Source organism: Oculina patagonica, chromosome 3 (genome assembly GCF_052425735.1).
Source record: "Oculina patagonica isolate OP01 chromosome 3, crgOcupat, whole genome shotgun sequence".
NCBI lineage: Eukaryota > Metazoa > Cnidaria > Anthozoa > Scleractinia > Oculinidae > Oculina > Oculina patagonica.
In genome coordinates this window covers 11,073,616-11,095,673 of record NC_135760.1, presented here as the reverse complement: position 1 = coordinate 11,095,673, position 22,058 = coordinate 11,073,616, and the positions used below count along the sequence as shown (strand labels likewise).

Sequence of the window (22,058 nt, the reverse complement as noted above, 5' to 3'; positions counted from 1 at the left end):
CTTCAGAGTTGAAAAGTTTCGTCTGCTAGAATTCCTTTGGAGTTGAAAAGACAATTCCGTTTCAAACACGCTACATGAAGCAAACACAACTTTCAAACACAAGCAATGGATTTGCTACCGTCGATAAAACAGCTAAGAATGATGTTTTGTTTTGTCTTTCTTTCTGTGTACAATTTTCTTTGAATTGAGTAGCTTATTAAAGTGTTTTTGCCTGATATATTTGTGGTGTTTGCAACATGTCTTCTCCTAACACGATATTTTAACTGGTATTTAGCTGAGTGACCTTTGTTTTTCAAAAACTCCGTAAATATAAAACCACATCTTACACAAGATGCTTGAATCATTGTCAAATGATATAAAACACAAAAATTCATCTTACCTAGACATCTGTTGTTGTATTGAAGATGTAAAGCGACTTCAATCTTAACATGATTCATATCTTCACGCATCAGTCACTGACATGAAAACTTGTCTTCATTTATTTTAAGATTGTTTTGAGTTTTTTTTTACGGAGTTCCTGTTTTGTCTTTTTTCAGTCGGTCACCCAACAATAATAATCCTTACAATTTGTTCAGTTGATATTTTTGGAAAGACAATGACAATAGTTTTGAAATAATTTTAAATGAGGACAAAGCAATTAGGATTAGCATCTTGGATGCGCAGTTTAGCTTCACTTGTTATGTTTGGATTGGCGCGGAGGTTTAACCATTTTACTTTTGTATTAACAAGTTTATCACTTAAATAATTTAATCCTTTATCTGTAATATTATTGCCATAGAGTTTTAACGATTCTATTTTTGTATTTACAAGTTTATCACTTAAATAATTTAATCCTTTATCTGTAATGCTATTGTAACTGAGGTTTAACGATTCTATTTTTGTATTTACAATTTTATCACTTAAATAATTTAATCCTTTATCTGTAATATTATTGTCACTGAGGTATAACGATTTTACTTTTGTATTTACAAGTTTATCACTTAAATAAATTAATCCTTTATCTGCAATGCTATTGACACTGAGGTTTAACAATTCTAAATTACTATTTACAATTAATTTACTCAATTGTTTTACACCTTCATGTCCTATCCAATTGACCGCGAGGTTTAAGTGCGTTAGTTGACTATTGTCATTGTCAAACAACTTTATAATCTCTACACACAACAACGGGCCAATGTTATTATCGGACAACTTTATGAGCGCAATTTGTTTAACATTTTTAAACACATGCACTATTGCTGTACAGTCAGCAGGAGCGAGACTACAATCACTAAAATCTACTGCATTAAAACTAATGCTTTCTAACTTGCTTTGTACTACGTTTGATTCACTGCCTTCGTGAATACATTTAATAATTGTCAGTGCTAGATGTTTTTCGCTGTCAGTCGGCCAACAGGTAAATGTGCGTGGCTCTGATTCGAGTGGCATATACATCAGCTCACCTCCATTTTTCTTTTCTGTTTTCTCGGGAAGCAGATCAGTAAAGATCTTCATCAATTGCTCATCTCGTTCACCGAGCAAGCCAGCCACAAACTCCAACACGACATGCCACTCACCTTTGTTGATGTGGTCTTTAACAAATGTTCTCAATTCTGCTTCTTTCATGGTATCGGTTATATGCTTCGCTGCGAGGAACTCTTGCATCGTCAGATGAATGAAACAGAATTGAGCTTCGTGCTTGAATGGGCCACTTTTACGATCCGGCATCTTATGGAATAACGAACTGTTTTCCAATCCCTGCGGTACTTCGCTTGATTCAAAGATAAGTTTTCTTTGTTTTATACCTTTGAATGCAAGTTCTCCTAGATTCTTGAACTGCTTTTCCACTTCGGGAGGTAGTTCCTTTGCTTCAATAACTTCCCGCGTAAGAGGTTTATCTCGATACTGCTCGTTGTGCCTGAAGTAGAACAGCCTCAGGGCCAACTTGTAAATCTGTGTGAGTTTCACAGGAAGGCCACCAGTCAAACGCTTTCCGCTCTCCGTGGAGGACTTGAGAACTTCTAGCAGCGACGAACAAACTATGAAACAGCTAACTGGAATGTAGCACAGTGAAAATATGTTCATATTCCCGCGGATGTGTTTCTTTATCTTTTCTCCTGCGTCGCTCAGGTTTTCCGCTGCTTCGTGCGTAAAATTCTCCACATATTTTTCGACTTGTTCGGCTGCAAAGCCAAGAATTTCAAAGGTTTTTTCGAATTTAAGATTTCTGACGCTTGACACGGCAGTGGCTCTTGTAGTCGTTAAAACGGCGGCTCCGGGGAGAAGCTCTTCATTAATTACTTTGGCATAGAGAGAATATAGTGGCATCGCCTGTTCAACACTTGCTTTTCGGTTGTTATGAACGGCCTCGGTAGCGATACTTGAGTTTTCTATGTACTCGTCTAAGCCATCAAACAGGATAAGCACTTTGTCGGGATTTTCACAAATGTAATTCCATACCTCGTCAGGGAGATGTTCTGTCTGTGAATACTCAGACCATGTCAGTAAATCACGAAGACTAAGTTTTTCTACCTTGTTAAATTGCCTGAACTTTATCAGGAACGCAATTTTGAAATTTAGTTCATGTGTTTTGTTGAACGCTCTACTCGAAGCCCAGTCTCGAAGAAACTTGGTGGAAAACAGTGTTTTTCCAATTCCAGGACGACCAATGAGCAAAGTTTTCTTGTTTTTAGCGTCAAGAATTTCTTCTCGTCCTTTCAGTGCTTGCAGATTTTTTCTTGGCTTGGGGTACACTTTGAGTTGTTCCTGTCTATCTATTCCGCTAAAGTCGTATTGCGCCCTGTTGGGAATAAGAACCAAATTGGTATAAATACTGTCGAGCTTAAGATCTTCCATTCTTTCGCCCTCGCCATGATCAGGCTGAAACAGTGGCTTGAAATCTGGGAGTGTCTCCGTGTCTTCAATGATACTTTTCTTAAGGCTTTTGATGAACCCGTCGATGATTGATGATGGCAGTTCTTCTAGTGGTATTTCTTGGGAGACTTGCTGTACTGGTTCTTGTTGCGGCGGCTCTGGAGGCAGCTGCCCGGAATTCAGATGATCAGCCAAAAACTGTGAGTCCTCGCGTCCTGCTCGTAGTAAGATCCACATGATTTCGGTCAAAAGGATAAGCGAAAAAAATCCATTTACCACGATTACAGCGTACATCCAGAAGGTTTTCTTTGTAGCTCTTTGGTTGTGACACTCGTATATAGTCCTGTTCTGAATGTTGCCGATTGAGTCATTCGCAGCACGACTGCTTTCTGGCGTATCATCACAGTCAAAGTTCGACGGAAAGAAGAAAGGATATAGTAGTTGAGTTTGTAGGACTATAAAAATTATTCCTAAAGAAAGTCTAGCGGCAAGCTGACAACAGTACGCCGCAAACAGTTTGCGTGTTTCAGGTGGGCGCTGTCTCTCGGCATCTCTGTTTAAATTGGCTTCCAGCAGCTGTTCAACTCTTGACTTAACGAATTGAGAGTAAATCACGCAAACAATTGCAATCGTCGAGAAGTTGAGAATCACAAAGCCGTAGACAGGAATACCGAATTTGCTGTATTTCTTCTCGTACTGTTCGAAACACTTTCCACGGACAAGGTCCATGTTTTCACTTTTCGCACCACAGCGAAAGTCGAACCTCGACTCACTGTTGTCCATTTCTGCAAAGATTCCGAGCAGAATAACTCCAAACAGTACCCAGCTAATGACTGCTGCATAACTGATCCTGTTGAAGGTTTTCGCCGTTAACAATTCTTTCAGATTTTCCATTTGTATTTGATTACGCTTGTCAGGTCGTTCAGTGGATCTGTAAAAAAATAACATTGATTGGAATGGGACGTGTAAAGTCCAAATAAAACACAAAGACCGATTGATCACAAGTTTGTCACAAGACCGGACTTAGCTATCAAGTTATTATACTTGTTATTGTCAACTTAACTAGACATCTATTGCCTGTTAAAACAAAGGATGCTTTTAACTGTATTCCATGTCACAATGATTAATCGATATAATCTTTTTACAATCTATAGTTGCATATCAGCCCAGCAAATTCTTTGTATTGTCTTTATCAGTTACTCTTTCTTATTACTGCCGTCTAACATTTCAAGTATTTAGAGCAGAAATTAATTACCGTGGGTGGGCCCGTCAGTAAATATGAGCACCTCTATCGGTATCTCCGAAGAAATCGAAGATGCGACGACCACCGCGGAAAAATTGAAGATCTCAAGATTAGAGTGAAGATTTGTGGGGTCGTGTAAAAGTAAACTTAAAAAGAAAATAACATCAAAAGCTGAAAAAAAGTTGTGTATCCTTTATAACATTTCAAATTCTTTGCTTCTTTCATCAACTGGTTCGGATTTAAATATTTTAGGGCGTGAGAGTGAAAACCAAGAATATTATTGTTCAGCGATAGACATCTTGAAAAGTCACTTTCATTGCGAACGTACACCGCACGCTTTACAATGACTTCTAGCCACATTTTTCCAGTACTTTATCAATCGTTTATGACTTGGAAGCCAAGAAAAATAAGGGTAAATAACCAAAGTATGTAGTTTTGCCTGTTTTGCAGAATTTTCCGCCCATACCAGTCGGCTAATATCTGAAACACGGAGCAGCATATACTCCGTCAATATCGAAATTAGGGAAAGTTTCTGCAATGATGAAATCATGCCACTAGCTCGAAGAAAGAACGATTTAATGCGATAGTTTCTTTTTTGGGTCAATTGATTACACCGAATTGATTTGGATGAGTAACAAATATGACATTCAATGATTACAAGAAACTGAATATACTACACTGATGACCAGTGTCTGCGACTTTCGTATAGCTCCCTTCCAACGGAATCGCTGCTCATGATTGTCGAATATAGACATCGCTAGATCACATACCGAGGTATCGCAAACTGTGACTCAGTCTTATAAAGAATATACTAAGGCATCTAAGAGCAAAAGAGTTAAGTTGAAAAATCAGTTTTGGGAAGCATTCCAAAGCGTTCGGCCGTAATGTAAAGCTTTTTTCCTTCGCTTGAATCGCGGAAGGGTTGTTTCTATAACGATTGTGCAAGCATGACAAACGAGTGTGACATCGCTAGAAGAGAATGCTAGCTAGATATAGATGAACAAACCTTTAAAGAAACGGTACGACTGGCGTTCCGTTATGCCAATTTATATTATGCGGCGAACAGTTAACACTAGCTAGATCAGCTTAGATTCTAACCACACATATCCAGCTTAAACCCTAATGTTTTAAAGAAAAAGAAATGCAAAACCAACCTGCATTCACGGAGGTCAAAAAATAGCGGGCGAATTCAAAAAGAAAGAGTTAAGAGACTAAATAAAGAGAGTTGATAAGAGACTAAATAAAGCTTGTGGACGGCGTATCCGGGCGGATGCTTCTTCTGAGGAATGAAATCTCCTGCCTCCTCGACAATTAGAGGCCACACGCCCGATTCTGTCATTTCTCCTCCCCTTTGCCATATAAGGAGGACATTTCTGTCAAAAATTTAAATTGGCATGCATTTAGTCAGCCTCCTACCCATTCTTCACGATCACATATCTAAACTGATCACCATTAGAAAAGTGATTGATGGGTAGGACATTCTCCACGACAGGTTGGAATGTGGGATTTTTTTCTCATCCTTCATCCCGTTTTTTGTGTGTGATCTTTTTGCTGAGATTAACCTTTTATACCTTGGCCGGTTTTGATTTATTTTGTTGCAGGATTCCAATGATACTATTTTGACAGAAATGTTTTATAACCAAAACGTAAATTAGCAAGGGCCACCATGGAGAAACAAAAGTATAGGATCCTCGCCAAGATCTAACCAGCTATAACTAATCATGAAGTATACCGAATTGCAATACTTTGGGAAAATATAAATGATTAGGATCAGTATCCTTCCAACACTGTTTTTTGTTTTTCTGTTTTTGCTTTATACTGAGTTCAGTGGTGGTTAAAAAAAATTAAAGATAGATAGATACGTTTATTCCCTGTTTTGATTTCACAATCTGCCGATCTGTTGATAACTCTCACGAACTTTGCTGTTCTACTGTTGTACTATAAACCGATTTAGACAAATCCCTTCGGCTATGCACAAGAGATCATTTACATTGATGATTGATAAAATTGCAATCATATTTTCACGCCCAAGTACCGAAGTGATCTGCGTTTAAAAATACTTTATCAATTGTCCAGGTCTAAGCAATTACCGTAACATGCAGTTTTACAGTATTTTCCGCCAAAATAACAACCACTAAAAAAAAGTGAGTAATGTTTGTACATCGATTCGATTTGCTTCGCGATTCGATTCGCTGTCGATTCGCATTTATAATACATCCGAGAGAGCAGATTTCGCAATCAAACAGTTTTCCCTAATGATGGTAATGTAAGCCAAATGAACAACATACGTTTCCACTCCCTTCTAGGCGCAGGAAATTATGATTAGATTGAGTAAAATTAAGATGATGATCGAGTGTTTGCATTGACTAATTCTTCCCTTTTTTCGATTTCAAGTTAATAGAGTAGAATTGAAGTAGAAACATAGTAGAAATGAGCAGTATTTCGCAACTGTGTACGCTTCACAAACTCAGTATTTTATTTTTAACTAATTTCAAGACAACGGATATCACTGTTCCGTCGTTACGAAATTTCACACGTCCTCTCCACTAATTTGCTTATCTCTTGGGCTAATTCTCAAGAAATGTTTTGTGGCCGTTTGTCTATATACTGATGTACCATGAACAAAGTAACTTCAGTGATGCCATAATCATTCAGCGATAGACATCTTGAGATGTCACTTACATTGCGAACATATTTTCACTTAAACCATTTCTGTTCACCACACGTTTAATTTTCACAAGTACTTTAAGCCACATTTTCTAGTACTTTATCTTAGAAGCCAAGATTGATCATAAATGACCAACGTATGAATTTTCGGCAGTTTTGCAAAGTTTCTGCCCATAACAGTCGGCTTAAATGTGAAACACAGAGTAACATTGTTCCGTCAAATATCAAGCTAAAGAAAAGTTTTTGCAATGATGAAATTATGCCACTAGCTGGAAAAATAACGATCTTTATGCAATAGTTTCTTTTCTGGGCAAAGATGTTGATTACACTAAATTGATGTTGATGAGTAAGACGAGTAACAATGATTAGGACAAACTGAATATACTAACACAAATGACCAGCGTCTGTGAATTTCGTCGTAGTCGCAGTCTTTGGAAGCATTCCAAAGCGTTCGGCCATAATGTAAAGCTTTTTCCCTTCGCTTGATTCGTAAAATAACATGCAAAGCGAATGTGACTGATCGCTAGAAGAGAATGCTGGCTAGATATAGAAAATCCAACCTTTATACTCGAAAGAAATGGTACGACTGGAGTTGCGGTTTTGCCAATTTATGCGGCGAACAATTACTGTGCCATTGAAGCTAAAATAAGACATTAGCTAGATTAGCTTAGATTATAACTACCGTATATCCTTGTTAAAACCTAATGTTTTAAAAAAAAGAAACAGAATCAAAGAGTTTTGGATCGATTTGGAGTAGAGACTAAAATTTGTGAATGGCGTATCAGGGCTGTATTTGAAGAATATATATCTTTGACATTTAAAGGTCAGCGGAGGCCTCACGCAAAAATTCTGTGATTTCCCCTCCCCTAGGCACATATTTGTTTGGCCTGGTTCGGCATTTGTCACGAATCAAAGAATTGTCTTCTTGCGAACGCACCATAACAAAATGTGCAAAACTGAAGGGTGGGGAATTAAGTCTTGTATCCAGGGATAGGAATGTTATCTTATTCCAAACCAGTTGCAAGAATTTGTCGGTTAACAACCAGGTTTGGTCAGGAGCCATAATCGGGGACGATTTGGTCTAATTAGAGAACATTTCAGTGGCGGGTTTCAACTGAGTTGAACAGCAACGGACCAAAATTTGAATGGTAGAAGCACGTTACTGATGGAATTTCGTGGCTACATTGCGTGCCGTGCTATGAAACTGATCAAGTTTGTCTGAAGGTTAAAGGTTCAGCCAGTTGGCAGGATTATAAACAGTTGGCTTCTTAAATAAATAAACCTATCATTGAGGACAAAAGTAATTCAAGCAACGCCCGCATAATTAGGTTTTACAATCACCCCGAAAATGTTTAGTTGGACTCCACTCTTCTTTCTTTACTCTCTGGGATAAATTGTAAATTCCACGATTTTTTCGACTTTTTGTATGTTTAGACGCTGTAATAGATATCATTGCGTGGATGAAACTGATCAGTTTTGTTTGAAGCCGGGTTAAGGGTGAACGTTTTAAAATGGAATCGGCGCGCCAGTTTGACGCCTAGATTAATCGAATAAACATATCATTCAGGATCAAAAACCAAAACTATAAAGAACAACTTGTCATTTCAGTAGGCATAAATAGATTGTGCTCGGCAACTTTTGAGCACTTGAACTTTTAGCGTTTTGAGCAACTTTTTGTAGTACCAGCAACCTAGGGCAACTTTTGCCTTCCTTGGCAACTTTTGAGCAACAAATTGATATAAAACCGATCCAAACCATAAAAAGTCGTTTATGTCGAAGGATTTTATTTAAACTTTGGTTATAGTAAACATTATGATGCCCATCCAAGTAAACTTTGCAAGGTTGACTAGTTAGGAACTTTAACTAGAAAATACGTATCTCATTATTGAAGTTATGTTGAGTTTAAAGAATATATTGATTACAACAAAGTATTTATATTTCTCATATAACAATGGCTTTTTGGCCTCTTTTAATGATTGTAAGAATATTTAATGAAAATGTTTTAAATGGCAACAAACAAACAAACACGTTTTGAGTATTTATCTTAAACAAAACGACTCTAGAGCAAGCAAATTTTCTAAATTTTGGTGGCAACTTTTTGATATTTGAGCAACTTTTGGTTATATTGTGAACCAATTTTTCCTGAATTTACTAGCACAATCTATTCATGACTACATTTCAGAATTGGCACGTCTATCAATTTAGGGTTGATATTAAATAAATACCAGCAGGGAATAGTGTGTGCAGTCTGGTCAGTAATTAGGTACATCTCCCTCGAGTAACTGTTCTTATACTGTTATCGCTCATCTTTTGAGAAGTGCGATTTTACAGCCTGGTCTGAGATAGGGTATCTTTTTTCGAAAGAAGGAAAAAATGGCAAGGGAGCATCACACGTATTTTCCTCGCGCGGCGTGTGCTAGCTCGACGAAACATTTGTCGCTTGTTCACCGCTTTTTTTTTTGGAGTAAAAATCTTCGCGTCACACGTTTGGCCGGGTATGTTCATATAGTTCTCCGCTCATGTTTCGCGATTTGTTGCAAAAATGTTATCGTCTCTTAAAGAATACATTTTTCCAGATATGAATCTACTTGTTTCAGATGCCATATTTATTTACTGATTTTCATTTCTTGCCTGATGCATCTGCGAGATTAACTGGCCATAAAATTAATTTACCCTAGCACGAAGGTACAAAAATGAATGAAAACAATACGTAGAAAAGAATTATGCAACATTCCACCGACTGTTATGTACAGGAGAGCAGTCCCTTCGTTTAGCTTATAGACTGCGGGAGAAAACTAGCAAATCTCGGGATGCTTCGATCACGCGAGAAGCGCGCGAAGTTAAGCGAGCTGCGGAAAACATTAGCTCGTTCTGCATATTTGTATGTGAAAATACAAAACCTTGGCCCAGCTGAGACGGCGCATACCAAGAGATATCGGTTTTATTGTTCGACTGTAAAATGCTATAGATTGTTTTGGAAATCCGTTCTTGTCAATCGCGATGGACAATGTATTAAAGAAGCTGGCTACTTTCGATCTGTAGGAAAATCACGTTTATAGCAATGGGCAAACACAGCGACTATGGCGAGAATGCTGGCTAGAAGACTTAACATTACTAACGAGAAACTGCCACCCTATCCATAAAATAAAGCTTACTGTTCTATTGATGAAATTCGTAAATCTCTTGATGGGTTAAAAATTATCACAAAACATCCATATATCCATGTTAACCCTAAAAGTTTTTAAAAAGTAGAAACTAACCTGCATTCAGGAATTTCAGAGAACAGTTCCCAATATGTAGCGTGTTTGGACCGGATATAGAGAGTGAGGAGCTGAGTGAACTGTGTATCTGAGCGGATTTTTTATCTATAGAGGAATGATCTGCAATCTCCCGTAATATAAGAGGCCTTGCGCAAACTCCTCCCCTAGGCCATAAGGGCACATTTTTGTTAGTAATCTATAATTTTTGTGTGTCGCGTCTCACGCAAAGATTCTGTCATTTCTCCTCCCCTAGGCCATAAGGGCATATTTTTGTCAAAAGGAATATTACCTTGGGGCCTTATTCCTAAACAGTTGCAAGAATTTGTCAGTTAACAACGGGGTTTGGTTTATTTTTTTCCATTAAATGGCGTTATAATTATTTTCAAGAAAAACCGTTAGTTGAGTTCAGTGGTGGGTTGAAATTAGTGTGCCTGAGAAATGAAACGACCTCTGAGACAGGGGACAGAGCCAGAAAAATCCAAAGTGCGAATTGATAAGACGCCTTCCAGTGCAAGCGAGATTTTTGTACACAGATGATCACTCCGATCCGTTTTATAATTGAAAATATTTGTTTGTTTTTTATTTTTTGTGTTTATTTTAATTGTACAGTTCTTACAAAAATTCCATTCTTCTCGATTTGTAAGAGTTTAATCTTTGAAGGTTGTTGTTGATTTCGCTTTTATGTTTTGATAAAACTTTTGTCTTCTTAAGCTTACTTTAATATACCATTACATGTATAAGCCGCTTGGTTTTCCCACCCAAGCACGAGCGCAAAGATAACAGATCTTATTTCACCGTGAAAATATGAAAATGGCTTTGACGCAAACATAATCACAAGCGCATTGCATTTTAATCCTTGTGCTTGTCTTTACCGCAAGGATCGAAATTTTCCCTTTCTCCTGCTTGCACGACTTGTGAAATCTAGGCTTCATTGCACTTCAGTTTTATAGACTTTTGTGAGAGTTCCGGTCATGGTTAGTTTGGAGGACTCCGTTGATAATTTTATTTGCTGTTACCGTTACCTTTAATTTAGGCAAAAGTGAAAATAAAGATGATTGATTGTTTGATTCATGCACTGAATTTACACAGCCACAACCCCCGCCCCCCCCCCCCCGCCCCTTCTTAAATGAATCACTCGCCCCGCCCCTACGATTATCGCCGTCCACTTTTTGATCCAGCGCGTCAACAATAGTCCAGGAAAGTTAACGCGATTTGATACCGTGAGGTCAAAATGCTTGCAACAGAATTTTTTTTATCAAGGACGTTTTCGTCGAGGACTCTAGATAAACATATTTAATAAAAGTCAACAAAAATCAACCCAGGCGAAATACGAAAAAATGAAAGTTTTTGATCTCTCTCATTTTGCTCTTTAGACGCCATGTTTTATGCAAATTAGCTATATCACAGCTAAGTTTAAAAAGTGTTTTTGAAGGGCAAAAAATGCTTTGGTTTGCTAATCGAAGATCCTCACTACGAAATACTACTATCACTATAACTTTTATTACTACTACTGTTACGAAGTTTTAAAATCATTTTTTAAGCTCTACAGGGCACTTTGATATTACACATCTGCAAAGTACAGTGTAAACTAAATGGCATAACTATAACCCGTTTGTTGAAGACCTAAATGTAATAACTGACCTTAAATGTAATAAACTCCTAAATGTAATAACATTTGGCCTTAAATGTAATAAACTCCAAAGTGTGACAACATTTAACCCTATTCAGACGGAGCTCTTTGGACCTTCTCAGACCGGGGGGTTCGGCAGCCCCCCCCCCCACCAACCCCCCCCCCCTAGGAGGTAACTTCCAGAATATTTAAGCAATTACAATGAAACTTATTGAAACTTATGTATTGTATGTCCGAAAATCTTTCATTTGGTATACGTCACGTGGGATGGTGACGTCACATCACGTGACAACTACATCACGTGTCAAAACAGCCGCCATCTTGGATCCGCCATCTTGGATTTCAAAATTTTTCTAAAATGCCGGAAAACCACCCAAAATTACTGCAAAGTACTCAAAATCAATAGAAATGTGCTTTAAACCCGTAAAAATGTAAAATAATTCATTAAAGTTAATTGTTATTGACAGAAACACGCAAAATTACAAATTTGGGAAAACATGCCTGTCAAAATGCCGTTGCCATGGCGATTTCAAGTTCCTGATACATCATCCAACCCTACCAAATTATTGCCAGATAAATTTTAGGAAAACTCAAAAAGTTTGGCAGCATTTGCTTGAATCTTAAAAAAGTTATAAGAGTTCAAAGTCACCGCCCGCGTGCTTCAAAAGCCCCCCCCGGTCTGGATAGGATTAAACTGAAATGAAACAACGTTACACAAACGTCATCATTGAAAACCAACTCGTCCTTTAGTTAAACTGATAATCACGTGAAACTAGACACAATCCCTGCAAGCGTGAATCCTTATTTCAGCCTTTAAATTCCTTCTCTAACAAGCCAGTTTCGATAGGTTGGTAATAGCGTGAATTTTTGTTTCTAAATTAAGACGCCAGCGATTTATCAGTCCAAATCGTGACAATTCCAGACAAAACTATCACGGTGGTTTATTCAATCACGTTCTAAGGTAGGATAAAACCAAAACAAAATAACAAATATTAATAAATGTTAGTATACACTTTATAATGTTAGCTTGCTCCAGTTTTGCGTTGAAGCTGACGATAGAGTATAAAGTCGACACCGGTTTCCTAGAAGATTAGTAGGGCAGAGTTCATGTACGACAGATCACGAGCACGTCCCGCCAGTGCCTTTATCCAAACTTCAGATGAAGCTATTAATTTCAAGTAATTCTTTTTTATAACGCCTGATAAAAATAGGAAGGAAGCGTAAACTGAATATCACAGTACAACTATCCCAAGGTTAAGCGGCCTTTATCTTATTATGACCCTAGCGCTTGAAAAGCAATTACAGTAGAACCCCGTTAATACGGACACAAAGGGGACAGGCCAAAATGAAAATTGGCAGTGCACAGATAAACAGTGCCGGTCCGTAAAGCGGGGTTGACAATGTTTGACTGTTTGTTACTCGGGAGACGGAAAAGTGTCCGTTGTCTGTATTAACGAGTGTCCGTATTAAGCGGGTTTATTTAAGAGAAAATGTATGAGGTATTCGTCGGGACCTACGAAACTGTCCGTTATATCGGGGTGTCCGTAAAGTGGGGTTCCGCTGTACTTATTCTACCCTATTCTTTGTATCTGATCAAGCAAGAAAACAGCACGTGCGATAACATTTGATCAGCTCTTGTGGTGAAAGGCTTAGACTTTCATTACAAATGAGCCAGTAAGCAGATATTTATTGTCTGTGGTGTTACGAATTAGTAGTCTAAACACAGAAATGAGATACTTTGGCGGCATAGGTCAATTTATGGAGAATATGCTAAGTGGAAAGGCACAAGCGAGACTCGCAGGGGTCATTTTTTGGTTTGACGAAGCACTCAATATTGTTCTTATTGCAGACGCGCTTCAGGTTCGTTGCCCAAATTTTTCTATGCCACAAACTGACAATCTAGGAGTATATATCTAGGAAGACCAGGGCTCAGAACAGGAAGCGTTTAGTGTCTCTAGCATAGTCAATCAAATGTGGATTTTCGACAGTGGACACGCTGCGGCCTAAGGAAGCTGCACTGATAACGTGTCGTCTATACCAGTGATTCAAGTAGTTTATTACACAAAACGAGAGACACATATTGATAAGACAAGCAGCTGTTTGATGTCAGATTCGATGAAGAGTCAAGGGCTTCATTAGAGGATGTTGATGTAAGACTCAAGAAAGAGATGAAAAAACAAGAAGTTTGGAGGCCTTGCGATATCGAAGTTTTTGCTAAAATTAAAGCGAAGACATTGCCTCCAACGTCGTCTGCAGCAAAATTTCATTACCTTCCGGTGTACTACCAGGTGCAACTACGGACTGGAAATCAAGAGCTTCCACCGTGTTACTGAAGATGAAAAGAAACTGATGGTATTCTAATTCAGGTAATGACCGATATATCACCTGCACTTGAAACTCTCCTCTGAGTTATCAGATGTAACTGCAAGATGAATTGTAACACGACTCCATGCGGTTCCAAAAAGCACGGACTTGACTGTTCACCTGCCTGTGGAGAGTGTCGTGGAAGTGCTTGTTTCCGACAGATCGAGCTAGTGATACAGAGGACATCGGGGAAGCAGTCGATGCCTTATGACTTAATTTTCACAGCTGAGGCGGCGGAGCGTTTTTAAACGCGTGCGCGCGCGCGTGTGTGTGTGTGGGGGGGGGGGAGGGGGGAGGGGGTTGGTAGCTGTACACCAAGGCAGACGCTACCCCCACGGCATACATGTAACACCCCCGGGGGGCTGGGGGACTACAGATCTACCTGCCCCCTCTGCTCCACCGATGTTACTGTACAGTTAGAAAGGTACTGATAGATAATCAGGTGATGGTATATGATAGTCCAGTTACTGACAAGCATTGGGTTGAGAAATTACCATTTTAATGAAATTAAAATGTTAATTTTAGAAAATAACACTTTTTTGTTGAATATTTGTTGGAAAACGGTCCATGATAGAATTTAAATGTACACTGTACTTAACAGTCCTTGTTTTTACATGTTAAATATAACTAAAAGTGGTAAATGCCTTGACACATCAGTCTACAATGGCTAATTAGCATAAAAACATGGGAGTCGTCCTGCCTCGTCCCCAGGCGTCCTCGTCCTTGGTCGTGCACGGTTCGCTTGGTGTTGTGGGACTGACGTGCACGGTTCGCTTGGCGTTCTGGGCCTGATGCGGACGGGGAAGCGGACGCCTGGCAGATCCTGTTCAGTTTCTTGGCAAAAATGTTCGGTTTCTCGTCAAAAGGCGTTTTAGCGCTTTTAACAAGTTTAACGGTCAAGAAATCAACACTAGGAGCTACGTGGAAGTTAGTACTGTCAACATGGGGATTTTGACGGCCTTTCGGATCGTTTTCGTTGCTCTATCGAGCCGATTCTTTTCAGCGTTCACTGAGGCTGGTTTCAGCAAAGCGGGGGTCCCCTTGCTTTAATCTAATGTTGGCGGGAAATCTAGCTCAAAATCAGCGATTTATCCGGAGAAATGGTATGAAATCTGAGCAGAAGATTGAACAGAGAAAATCCCACTTTGATTGCGAGAAGATCGTCAATGGCGGAGGGTAAAGAATCTCTGCCGTCGTTAGAAAATTAAATTTCTTTATAAGCTTCGAACTGAGGGTAAGTTTCGCTTCAATCGATGCCAGAGCTGGTTTGATTCGTTTCTGAGCAGTGTTTAGCTTCCTTACATTTCGGTATACTTTTATTTGTACCTCTTGGCCGTTAAACTTCAGCTATTAAGTCTATAAGCAGCGCTCCAGAGAGAGCCGTTCAAGTGCTAACAAGTGTTTTATCAAATTAATAGAGACCTTTAGCTTCAGGTGTTTTTTGGGAAACCGCAAACTGCAGTTTGCGGTTAGACGTTTGCAGTTTCAGGTTGCCAGGGTTTCGAATTTTAGCAAGGCGTTCGACTTCGAAGTAAGTGTTTCGTCTCACCTTGTTGTTTTTCGTCAAGTCGAAGTGCTTCACTTTCATTGCCTATAAAACCGAATAATTTTTTGATTCAAGTTCAACAAGTTAACTAGAACACCGCAGACAGGTTAAGAAACTTATTTATTGCCTTTAAACGTGAGGCTGTACAATTTGTAATGGCAAAAAACCTTGCCGTAAATCACTTACCGCTAGAAGCCCTTCCTGCCGTTCAAACATGAACTGCAAACTGCAAACGCGACCGCAAGACCGTGGTCACGTGACATCCTCAGGTTTGCGGTTTGCGGTTTCTCATAAAAAACCTGATGCTAAATGTCTCTAATGTTGTCCAACGTAGGAGAACTTATGAGAACATGACACATAAACAATTATAATGTGTGCTGATATTTTATTCTAGCTAGGTTAACCTCATAATTTACCTTTCTTGACAGAAAGTACAATTATTGAAATTTCAACTTTGCGTAGTTCTGTTTATTTCAGCACTTAATGTGTTAGTGACCAGAGGAGGCAGATCTTACTCAAAATTTCTTTTTACTGATTCAAGTGTTAATATCGAAATTACTCTCCGCTGATTAATTTGTGTTTCTCGTCACTGTACTGCTTGATAATGCATTGATACTGTAAGGAGAAATAAGGTTTTGGTCACTCTTTTGGACTGAGGATTTAAGCAGGATAAGACTTTGACAAACTTGTAACAAAAAAAAATATAGTTTTTTCTAGTTGTAGTGTCACAGGGAGTGTTTTTTAGTAGGTGTTTTTAGAGAATGTGTGGCAAACCTTTATTCCTAAGGGTAACAAAACACTGGACTATGACAGACAGCAAAACTTAAATCATTTTTGCCGGCCCAAGAGTTTATGGCTGGGATAGTGTAGGAAAATAAATTGAGATGCCAGGCAATTTTACATCAAAGGGTTTGTTACTGACTCTTAAATGCATTTCATGTGAACATGGCAACTCCTGGCTAACCATATTCAATTTGATTAAAATAAATAAACCGGCAAACCTGGAGTTGCCACTTTTTCCCCAGTCTGCTAATAGCCCACTGCCTCTAGCAGTCTTGGAAAACAATTAAAACACTTTAGATGTTGAATGTATGCTTTGCCTACCCTGCTGCTTTATACCCATGACAACGGCTGTTGTAAGAGAAAAAGATACCTTTTTACATTTTTAAAAATATTTTTAGTAGTACTGATTTTGCAAAACCATTCAGACATTTCCCTTCAATTTGCAAAAGTTATCTAGCCAGGAGGGTTTTACCTGCATGGCCTTAACCTACTGTGAATTTAAATAAGTTGTGCATGAGATAATCTGAGGATTACTGTTTGTACGAGAATTTCCTTGGTGGTGCCCTTCATCTGATTATGATCTAGACATAATAGTTAGCCTTCTCCTGAAAATTAACTTGATTGATTTTATAAAGTGATTTACTACCCTCTTCAACCCTCCATGTACAGTTCACCCCAGCTCCTTTTGTAATTAGTTAATATCAAGTCAGTGGGAGCATAACAAAGGCCTTTAGACACCAAATTTGCAAGCACAAAGTAAACATTTCTTTTCAGTGGCTAAAAGAGTAAAGAATTACAGGAGAGTGATAAAAAATTAAGAGGGGTTTGTTACTATAGTTATTTAGAATAGAATGATGGTGGGCCTTGGATGTCCAAAGATGCTAGCCTTGCATATTAATACATAAATATTTATGAGAAAAATTATCTTTCCATTTTTACAAAGCAAGATTTCAAGATGATCTTAAATCATATACCGCACATGAACCATTCTAAAAACTTCATGAAAACAGTGTCACATTCATCAGAAATGCTCTCTGCACCTGCCCCCAAATTAAAAGCCTGCATGGCATGGCATAGGTACATTCCAAACAATTTAGTTGCCTCAGTTGCATTCACAGCATAAATGGCAGATTCACTGCCACAATGCTTAACAAAAAAATGTGTATTTATCCTTAAAAAATTGTGGTTTCATGGGAAAAAAGTCACCTACTGGCAATCAATAAAAAAATTGCATTGAAAAAAATTACAGTTATGATATCAAACATTTTTAATGTAATTTTTATTTTCAATTAATAAAACAACTATCAAAGGTTGTGCTTGATCACTGATAAGCAGATAATTAACATTTTATTGAAGTAAACCAGAGATAGTAGAAATGACATCCCAAAGACAGATGAATTGTTATTTGTATCGATGGATTCATACTGTTGTTGCATTATCTTTGTCGCGTCTGGCTTAAATGAGCGTCCATGGAATAACTAAAAGGCAACTAACTCTCGGGCTCTACGAAAAGAATTCTACACAAAACAATAATGGAAAGGATAACTAATTTTCTTGTCATTTACACTCGGATTTACAAGACAACTTCGATAAACGGAAATGAGTACCTGTCTCTCTTGGAGTTCGGAAAATGTCATTAGACATTTCAACGTCTCTTTGCCGTAAAGGATTAAAGCTTTTTTAACTTCAGAGTGCCTCGTATGCTCCTCCTGGCTCTTCTCAAGCTGAGCTGGGACATGAAGCGTGCGAAAATGGTGGTGAAGTCCGTCGTCTTAATAAGAATATTTTTCATAAAAGATGTGTTCAAGGCGCTCTGTGCTGTAAAAATGCTAAATAGACGGCTCTTTTGCTGTTTTTAATACACATTTCAGGGTTGATGACATTTTGGTCCGCCATATTGAATGCAAGATCTGCCAGGCGCTCCGCGGCTCGCTCCCTAACCATCAAACCCCGCGCTCCCTGTTTTCCCGCCTTACCGCCTCAACGTCCGGCCAATCGGCGCCTGGGGACGAGGCAGGGAGTCGTCAATACATGGATTTTTTACGTATTTCCCATGAGTTGATTTTTGTTGACTTTTAGTATGTTAACATACATGCCTCAAAAGCAAACAATGTAAAAAGAAAAATTCTGTTGCAAGCATTTTGACCTCTTGGCATAACTTTACTGGGCTACAACTAGTACAGCGGCTAAACCAATGGCAAGGAAAATAAACATGGCGGATGTTGGACATTAGACTCTTGAGAATTTTTAAGTTTTTTGCCTGTTTTAGCAAAGCTTAAATCACTTTGAATAACATTTCAAACAAAGTAGATGTCGTCAACAGGGACTATTCTATTAGAGTGCACAGAGGTGTATAATATTCTAAATCAGGTAAGAAATTTCACTCTCTGTTTTGTATAAACTAGTCTGTCGGCCGAAATTCTTTATTGTGATACTCTGGCCACCTTCATTTCGCCGAATTCCTAACTTTATGATGAACAGCTTGTTGTAATTACCATTTAAAGAAAAAATAGATGGCAAAGTTGACATAATATGAATATAGGCTGTGTCTGGCATGGCCTGAATAAAAATACAGTTGGGCCCCGATGGGTCCATGAGTTCTCAGAGTTCTGCTCGTAAACTGTAACGTTTGCAAGTTATAGATGAATAAGTGTTTCTGAATTAAAGTGAAAATGTTTTTATTTTCTGAAAACCAGAAAGGCCGACCGTACGATTGAATTGAAATATGATTTGGAAATATGATAGTTCAATCCAGTACTTTGTATCCCTACACTTTTGCTGATCAAATCCACTAGGATCTGGTTCCTTGTTTTGTGCGTTGACCTTTCTAAGGTTTAAAGTTTTGCTTATTTTGTAAGTCTTCTACTCTGTAGAATTTTATTTTATGGCATACAGAAGTAAACTTTAAGGAAATAGTAAAGTTTATGGATGACATTTTTTGAGGTATTAAAACATAGTTGAGAGGTCTGCTTTGCGACAGCCTTTGTTCACAATATATTTATTAAATAATAATCGCCAATCCCAGTGAATGAATTCTAGCTCAGTTGGTAAGGTAACAGCTTATTACCGTGCAGGAGGTTGGAGTGTACACACATGCATTAAGTACAGTGTGTATGTGCATCATAGCTTCATTATTTCCAACTATTAAATTAATAATACCAATGGACCTCAAAGTTTCTAAGTTCTTGTTACCTTGAATGTTTTTTCTTCATGTCGCCAGGCAGGGCAGTACCCAAGGCTGAGTGATCCCAATTATTTACTTCTTTTAGGTAAGTTGTAGAGGTAACTTATTACGAAAATCAATTAAACTGTTGAATATTCCAGAATTTTAATATTGCTGTCCCAGCCAGTTTTAACAAATTTCAGAAATTCCTGCAGCCCTGCATGCTGCATCACCTTAACCGCCAATGTTGTTGATAGTAATGCACACTTCAACTATGCTGAAAAAATGATCTTGTTTGAATTCATTTCTTACCAGTGAAGAAAATAGAAAAAAATTCTTTTAATCAAACTTTTATTTGCTCTTCTACTAATTATTTATTAAATGCCTTGATCATCAACAATCCCAATTTAATTACTGATTTGTAAACTGTATGCAAAAAAGCAATGATAGGAATTTTCCAGCGACAGTAGAACAATTTTAAAGTGGATAGGACAGCAATATGAAAATTTTGACCCATAATTTACACAGTTCATCTGAGAAGTAGATTATAAAGTAAACCAAGAACAGTTACTATTCTACAAATGCTGGAATCTCTAAAAGTCTTCTAAGGGCCTCTTTGTATGATCCCAGTTGACCGGGCTGGCCCAGTTACCAAGATCTCCGCTCGCTCCTATTTTCTCTGTAAAATTTTCGATGTGTTCATATGAGAAGGCCTGGCGAGCCTGGTTACCGACATCTCGGTTTCTGCAACTGAGATATCGGCATCCGGGAAGAAAATTTCCCCTCATGAACACTCCAGCCCGGTCGCCGGGACACAACTTTAGTTGAGAAAATAGCTTCCCTTTCGTAACTGGGTGGTCGATATGGCATTACTTTGCGTTTTATCTATTTCCACTTTAGGAATGTGCAAATTAGCTTTACAGCTGTATAAGTAAGGTCACCATTTTGGTTTCGTTTCTTGAATTTTATCCTCGTCGACCGGGCTATCTACCATCTCATATCCAATGCACGCTCTTGGAATAAATTATTATTAAAAATTCTATTAGCAACAAAGTAAGTTTTTCTTCAGAAAATAAGATACTATTAAGAACCTATTAATAGCAAAAAATTGTGTTAATTACCCTTTGTCCTAAAGAACCTGTTTAGGCTAACCTGGAAAAATTACATGTAGGTTCTTACAAGTGTGTTTTTACTGTATTGTTTTATTGTCTTTTACAGATACAAGACAAAGACTGGACTACAATGAAAGTCATATCATAACAGCTAAATTTGCACCAAGGGTTAGTTGGTACATTGAGTTGTTGAATTTTATATGAAATTATTTTCAGAGGTCAATTTTGTACCATTCCCTTTGTCACACACAAAGGTTCTTAGTTTGCTTTTTTAGTAAGAATGTGCCATTAGCTGTAAGAAACATGGAAGTTTTTTGTGTCCAGTGCGAGGCGCAGACACAATGCTATAACGCTAAAAATTTGGGTAAGTGCTTCATATACTATTACAGCAAATTATGTCGTCATACTAACCAAGTCACACTGAGGTTTCTCATACATGTCAGTGTACACAAAGTATTTTGCGGTATTCTTCTCTGGGTAATTGCTGCCGCAGCGAGTGAGCCTGAAGCGAACGAGCGAGGCAGCTCTCTAATCGGCAAAGGATTACTTTATGGGGCCTGCAATCACTTTTTTTACCAAACGCAAGGAATTGTGGTCGGCGGTAAGATCAAAGGCACAAGGAATTGTGGTTATGCGTGAATGGAAGATTCACGATGCGCAGTGGAGTTCATGATATGATCCTCGCAATCTTCGCGCTAATGCGGCCTCGTCTCTGGGCCTCGTCTATTTGCACGTTGCTAGTGACCAGGCGCGATCGAGGCAGGATTGAAAACAAGTGACATCTTTAAGTTAACTGAAACAGTTAAGTACTCTGCTTTACAATGGAAAATTTGTTTAAAAGTTCACTCGAATCAACTCAAAACCCACTTCAGTTTAATTTTACTGCCGTGACTTCCGGTGGGACTTGTGTGTCACGCAACAGGGGGAAAAGCCTAGCGTAAAACTTTTTGCATAACCACTGCCAGTGCTGTGCATCACCACACATGATCCAAAGTGCACTGACACGAAAGCGGATCTTGGGCAGACTAAATCATAAATCGCTTCCTGAGGAATTATGTCATAGTACACGTCTTCATTACTGTCATCCTACAACACCTTGCATCAATCTCGCCCTAACTTTGTAACCTTTGGTTGTAACTGACTAGTATAGTTTTTTTTAAAGAGTTTCAGTTTCCATAAGTCTCCTTTAATTAAACTTCCTCAGTTGATATTACTACAAATATCTGAAATAATAATAATAATAAATTTTCTAATGTTAAATCTCAGTTCAATTTTACAGTACTTAACCGTTTCAGACATAAAAAGTATAAAGTTACTGCAAGCATCAGTTCTGCATCGTTCTTCCCCTTTGGCAGCATTTCTACCATTTTGGTACACTAGTAGTTATCGATAATCATTCGTTATTGCCTCGTAACCCGAAGTAAACAACCGATGACA

The 22,058-nt window shown here is 38.3% G+C and overlaps 3 protein-coding genes across 8 annotated transcripts in view; 1 reads left to right on the top strand and 2 right to left on the bottom strand.

Annotated features, from left to right (window-relative positions):
• The window catches only part of LOC144645840 (protein NLRC5-like), a 46,078-nt gene that overhangs the window by 875 nt on the left and 23,145 nt on the right, over window positions 1–22,058 (bottom strand). The window lies entirely within an intron of this gene.
• The window catches only part of LOC144646496 (uncharacterized), a 118,874-nt gene continuing 96,972 nt past the window's right edge, over window positions 157–22,058 (bottom strand). For 4 of the 6 annotated variants that reach the window (XM_078506103.1, XM_078506105.1, XM_078506100.1 and 1 more), the window contains exon 2: window positions 157–3,784. In XM_078506103.1, coding sequence (XP_078362229.1) covers window positions 619–3,747 — 3,129 coding nt within the window. In that variant the 5' untranslated portion in view covers window positions 3,748–3,784 and the 3' untranslated portion in view covers window positions 157–618. Of the gene's footprint in view, window positions 3,785–5,250; window positions 6,388–10,023; window positions 10,240–22,058 lie in introns of those variants that run through there. The other 2 variants (XM_078506102.1, XM_078506101.1) reach the window with 2 other exon arrangements.
• Window positions 18,532–22,058, top strand: part of LOC144646541 (serine/threonine/tyrosine-interacting-like protein 1) — a 52,647-nt gene continuing 49,120 nt past the window's right edge. Inside the window, exons 1-3 of the mRNA XM_078506177.1 lie at window positions 18,532–18,716; window positions 19,567–19,615; window positions 20,728–20,789. Coding sequence (XP_078362303.1) covers window positions 18,657–18,716; window positions 19,567–19,615; window positions 20,728–20,789 — 171 coding nt within the window. The 5' untranslated portion in view covers window positions 18,532–18,656. The remainder of the gene's footprint in view (window positions 18,717–19,566; window positions 19,616–20,727; window positions 20,790–22,058) is intronic.